This window comes from Lipotes vexillifer, unplaced genomic scaffold (assembly GCF_000442215.2).
Source record: "Lipotes vexillifer unplaced genomic scaffold, Lipotes_vexillifer_v1.1 scaffold139, whole genome shotgun sequence".
Classification (NCBI taxonomy): domain Eukaryota; kingdom Metazoa; phylum Chordata; class Mammalia; order Artiodactyla; family Lipotidae; genus Lipotes; species Lipotes vexillifer.
The window spans coordinates 1,117,876-1,124,013 of NW_006793370.1; the positions used below are offsets into that span (position 1 = coordinate 1,117,876).

The 6,138-nt window shown below is 38.8% G+C and overlaps 1 protein-coding gene across 1 annotated transcript in view; it reads right to left on the bottom strand.

The window, feature by feature from the left end:
• USH2A (usherin) overlaps positions 1-6,138 on the bottom strand; it is a 773,469-nt gene that overhangs the window by 465,584 nt on the left and 301,747 nt on the right. Inside the window, exon 26 of the mRNA XM_007466317.1 lies at positions 3,724-3,997. Coding sequence (XP_007466379.1) covers positions 3,724-3,997 — 274 coding nt within the window. The remainder of the gene's footprint in view (positions 1-3,723; positions 3,998-6,138) is intronic.

Here is a 6,138-nt window from a genome sequence, read left to right on the forward strand (position 1 = left end):
GCAGGAAATGGAAATAAAACATAATGCAATGCCGAACAGTAAGATAAGTTAACGGTAACAATGACCATATTGTTCTCTTCAGCATTTATATGGTGTGTTATTCTGTCTTCTAACACTTTAAGTTGAAGCCTACTTCCATTTAAATGCCTTTGCTATTATTCACGTTCCTTTAGGCCCAACTGACCAATACTGCTAGTCTATCTTCAACACACAGTAGATACTCAGTAAGTTGGGTGAATTGAATTGAAAGCAATGAAGCTCAATATAAAAGCATCTGCTCGAAAATTCAGATGCTAATTTCTTTACCAGTAGTAATTTTCTGATGGCCCAGAGCTGAGTCACCTAACTTCTCTGTCCTCGAGCTTCCCTATCAATAAAATGTGAACAGTGGAAAGGTAGCTTTGGCAAACGTCAGTGTGTCCTTATAAGAAATGTCCCGTTATTGCTCAAGAGGTACAGAATTTCAGGTTCGTAGGATGAAAAGAGTTCTAGAGATCGATGGTGGCGATGGTTGCTCAAAAACGTGAATGTACTAAATGCCTGAACCGTACACTTAAAAACGGTTAAGATGGTAAATCGTACGTTAGGCGTACTTTATTACAAGTAAACATGTTAAAAAAAATTTTTTTTTAAGAAATGTCTTAAACATTAATACACAAGATGCAAATTTTAATTTGGGAAAGGCCACAGAGGTAGGCTTCCTTCACTCTGGAGATAAAGAAAAAAAGGTCCAGAAAGTGACAGGATGAGGTTTCTAAGTAGGAATCCTCCTTAGGAAATGGGACTCTGGCCTCAGGCCTTTGGGGGTGCAGATGCCTGGGCTCTAGTGTGGGGTCCTCACAGTACTACCCTCAGGGCAGTCAGAGGGTTTGGTCAAAGTTTGCGCCATTCTTCCAACTCTGCACCGTCAGAAACCCTCCCACCGGAAATACTCCCCAACGACCTCTAAAATATGAATGGGCTGCTAGGATAAAAACAGGGGAGAGGGCCTGTCTGTGGGAAGACTAGGGATGCCTCCTTTTCTTGCTTCCCTGCCTTTGGGAAAATCATAAGCGACTCCCCACACCTATCCTACCCCCAGGTCTCTAGGTAACTGGAAGGTGGACAAGAACCCTGGGTTGACAGATCAGAGAGACAGTAGCTGTTCAGGGGGAAGCGGTCCAACGATGGGACACTTGGGCTCACAGGATGGCTGACTCTCAGCCCCACTCCTGACCTCTCTGCTCAGGGCTTTGGACAGACCATAACCTGGGAGACCACATGCCATGGCCTGCTCACTCTCAACCCAGAGGTGAGTGCTGTCCCAAGTGTTAGTCCTAGATAAATGCCCATGATCTGAGGTGGTACCTCTTCAGCAAATTATGTTGCCCAGCATCTCCAAAACACAGAGGAAAATTCATTTGCATTGCATTTAAAGGAAGATTGCAACATTAATGGACATAAAAAATAGCTCTAGTAGGACCACAAAATAGAGCCTTTGAAAAAGGATGCTAATGGAGAAGCGTAGAAAGGTTTTTATGACTACTGATAGTGGATTGGAAAAAATACAGGTAAGTGAACATGATTAGTTTTAATTGCAATTTACTACGTGCATGAAGCACCTCTATATTGTGAATATTCTCCTGTTCACTGTATAAAACATGCAGTTAGGGCTTCCCTGGTGGCGCAGTGGTTGAGAGTCCGCCTGCCGATGCAGGGGACACGGGTTCGTGCCCCGGTCCGGGAAGATCCCATATGCCGCGGAGCGGCTGGGCCCGTGAGCCATGGCCGCTGAGCCTGCGCGTCCGGAGCCTGTGCTCCGCAACAGGAGAGGCCACAACAGTGAGAGGCCCCAGTACGGCAAAAACAAAAACAAAAACAAAAACATGCAGTTATTTACATAACTCTTACTATTCAAAACATCTGAGTCAGAATCTTAGCGGATAAAGGCATAAAATCTGCATTTTAAATAACCTTTCCATGCAATTCCAATGGATCCTGAATAGTAATAATAATAACAGCTAATTTTATTGCGTTCTTACTATCTTCCAGCTACTATACTTCAATACTTTACAAGTGGTTTGAGAACCACTGATATGTATGATATTGCAATGATAAAAATTTAGTATTATCCATAAATAACATATCTTTCAGTATCACAGTCTTAGCCATAGTGTAGATTATGTTGTTCCCCTTGGGTCTATGTTGATGTTTTAAACTTCCATCATTATCATCTTATAATTCCAATTTTAGCCATGTCTCTAGGACCACCATAACAATGGGTTCTGGTGTTTTGAGAGTAAAATGCCCAATATACAGGGGATTTTTCCTAGATGTAAACAGAATCAAGTAATTTTGCTCCTATAAAGAGTTTTCAAGCTCTTTCTAACCTCAGAAGCCTGAAAACCAGAAGCCCTTATATGAATGTAATATTTTTAGCTGCTGTTACATCTTAAGTGCCTTGAAAATGTCATTACTGTCTTCCACCCCAGATATTCATTAACTCCTACTAGTACCCTTCTAAACGTCTCCTTAGAGCTTGCCATATATTTTCTATTCAAAGGCATTTAAATCTTTATGTACTTACCAAATAGGCAAAGACTGCTTCGTGGAAATTTTAACCATTCAGGGTGCATAGATTTTGAAATACAGAGAGAACATTTTCTACACAGGAACATGCTTGGTGGCAAGCTGGAAGTTTCTATACTTTCCCCACTTGACAGAAAGGAACATTGGCCAATGCCCATGAAAGACATCACTTGACTATAATAAGGAGAGTGGGCTTTGACACCAGGCTGCCCGAGATGGGTAGGCTTGCCATCTGCTTAGTAGTCATTGACCTTGGGCAAGTTACTTTCCTCCCTGCCCCCAAGTTTCCCCATCTGTAAAGTGGGGATACAGATAATACTACCTGCCTCATGGGCTGGTTATGAAGAACTGACCCACTTATTCTCACATTAGGCTCTCAGAACAATGCCTGTCACACAGTATGAACTCACTTACTGTTAGCCTTTTTTAATCAATAATTTCTCTGATTATGTTCAAACTCCTTACATGAGTTAAAGGCTTGCTTTAGTTCTAAGTCACACATTCACGTACTGTTCCTTTCCTTGATGGTTATGGACAATAAATGACACACAGACTTTTCACAGGTGTGTTTGAAATTCAAGTAAACCCACACTTTCATGTGCTTTGCTGCATGAGAGCTCCATGGAAATGCATGGAGACAAACAGCATTTACGTCAGAAAAAGCCCAGGGAATTTAAGGCCATTTTTCTTGGCTGTACACACCAACCTAATTTATTTTTTAATCTGTAAATACAGATAATAATCAGTATCTAAAAGAACCAGAACCACGTGTGTTCAAGAAAAACATACAAGTACACATATTATATATATAATATATATAATGATAATATATAATTGTAATTTATACATATACACATATGTACACACATACATACATATATACAAATTACAATTATATTTGATGAAGATATGTTAGAATAAATATACTGATTGTAAATACATATGAGAGCACACCCTTAAGGGCAACATACAAAACTATTTGAAGAAGTATTTTTTTACTTTTTTTTTTTTTAGAGCTTAAAATTCTTCCAGAAAAGGGGTGAGTAGGTATTGCTTTCAGCCTGATTCGACCGCGTTGTCTTGAAACACAGAACCACCAAGACCAGGTAGGACCAGGGCTGTACTAACTTGGGAATTCCTCCCGATGGAGTTTACCTTGTACCAGCTTCAGGTGTTTGTAAGAGTCGTGCAGCTCCTGCGGGGTTCCTCCCACATAGACGGGGGAATTCACCATCAGTGGCTGAGCTCTGGACTCTGACACGCGCTCCATCAGTTCATTCATGCTTGTTGATAGGACGGAACCTTTTTTTTTAATCATCACTTTATTCCACCTTCCGTCACAATAGGACAGCCCCAGCCAGAGATCCACTTGTGTAAAGGTAAGACTAGTATTTAAACGGAAGCTCAATATTCCACTCTTCAGTTCCATCTGTATTTCATATGAAAAAGAAAATAGGTATATAAAAGGACTGCAGAATGGCAGTTTGGAAGAGAACAGAAGGTCAACTTCTTGAAGAGAAGCAAGAAATTTCCCTGAAAGAACTCTATAAAAATGTCCCACTTTATTCTAAGCAGAGCTGGAGTAACACAGAATGTAGTACTCTGCAAGCTTATAATTGACATGACGGATGTTGTAATGAGTCAAACAAATTTATACCCAGTAATGATGATACGATGTAATGCAATACTACATAGGCAAAACCATTTTTTTTTTTCTTTTTGATGCAGCACAGGTAAAAGATTAAACCCTAGCATAAGTGACTGAATGACTGAAGAGAGCGGTTTAAACTATGACTCTATTTTTATTTGAATCTTTAGAAAATGAGAAAATACTGCTTCATATATCAATTTAATTTCAGGGAAAAATATGACAAGACAATAAGAAAATGAAATGTCAAGCCCGATTAAGCTTATTTTAACTGGCTGGTGAACTCAATTTCAAATTTGTAAAATGTATTTTGATTCAATATTTCAGTGTTACTATTTCTAAACCTCTAACTAACCTAATTGCTTCTATGTCTATTCTTTTAGATTAAAGTGCCATTTTCTAATACAAACATATTTTACTCACATTTTCATGGCAAAGGAAATGCCTCCATGCTTTTCTTCAAAATTTTACTCAATAATTATTTTACCTACTATGCTTTTATTTTGTTAGAAGTCAAGTTAGTGACCATAAGGTACTTAAAAATTTGAGATCATGTCAATGAAACAAATTAAATAATATATAAAAATTATTGCTTTTCTATGTAAAAATCATCTTTGTGAGGTGCATTGGGTAAACAGTCATTCATTTCTTTTTATCCTTTCATTCAATAAATATGGATTCCCCTACTATGTTCTGTAAACCTGCTACTACAAGAGAAATTGTCCCCAAGAATTGCACTGTCTTAACAGCAGAGGCAAACATGTGTGGTAATATTATAAACAAGATGGGCATGGGGTACAAAGGGATCGGAGAGAAGATACACCTTTTGTTCCCTGGGAATTGGGAAAGGTTTGAAGTAAGGTTTTTGGAAGTATGTAAGATTCATGGAGAATCTCCAGCAGGAAGATTAACACGTTCAATGGCATGGGGACATGTACGAGCACATTAGGTTTAGAAAAAGATACAAAATTAGATAAAAGGATACATACGGGGGAAAGAGAAAGAAAGGGTTCTGCCAGGTATGGTAGAAGCAAAATTTTGGAGGATTTTGAGTGATATGGAAAAATAATCATTTTTCTCTTGTCTGTCTGATGCCAAAGGCCCATATTCTTTCTACTAATATCTTACACTAAAAGTTCACCCTTCTGGTCATAAGAAGTACATCCTATAAAAATGTTCAGAGTAGCCTTACTCACCATGGCAAAAACATGGGAACGACCATTACTTCATTGAAAAGAGAAGAGATAAATTATTACCCAGCCATGAAAAATACACGGAGAACATGAATAACTCAGAAACAATGTCAAGGGCTAAAGCAATTGCCTAAAGATAGAAACTTTTACAAATTTCTAAAACAAAGATTTTTAGACATTCACTCATGATGTTCAAACTATAAAAATGCAAGGAGATAATAAACACAAAATTATGATTACATATTACCTCTAGAGGGAGACAGGGAAATGGGCTAAGAGATGGCCTAGAGGTAGATGCAAAAATTTGATAATATTTTAGTTCTTGGGTTGGGTGGTAGGTTCATGAGTGTTCATTGTACTATTATATTTTATTTTATATGTGTATGTGAAATATTAAATATATAATATATATTCTTTCAACACTATTATGTAAAAGATAATGAAGGAACATTTTTCATATATTGGGAAGGTAAATTGCATTTCCTCAATTCCTAATAATTAGCCTGTTTTGTTAAAATTATAATTTTCAAAGTATGATGGTCATTTAAAAAATCATCATGGGGCTTCCCTGGTGGCGCAGTGGTTGAGAGTCCGCCTGCCGATGCAGGGGACGCGGGTTCGTGCCCCGGTCCGGGAAGATCCCACATGCCGCGGAGCGGCTGGGCCTGTGAGCCATGGCCGCTGAGCCTGCGCGTCCGGAGCCTGTGCTCCGCAACGGGAGAGGCCACA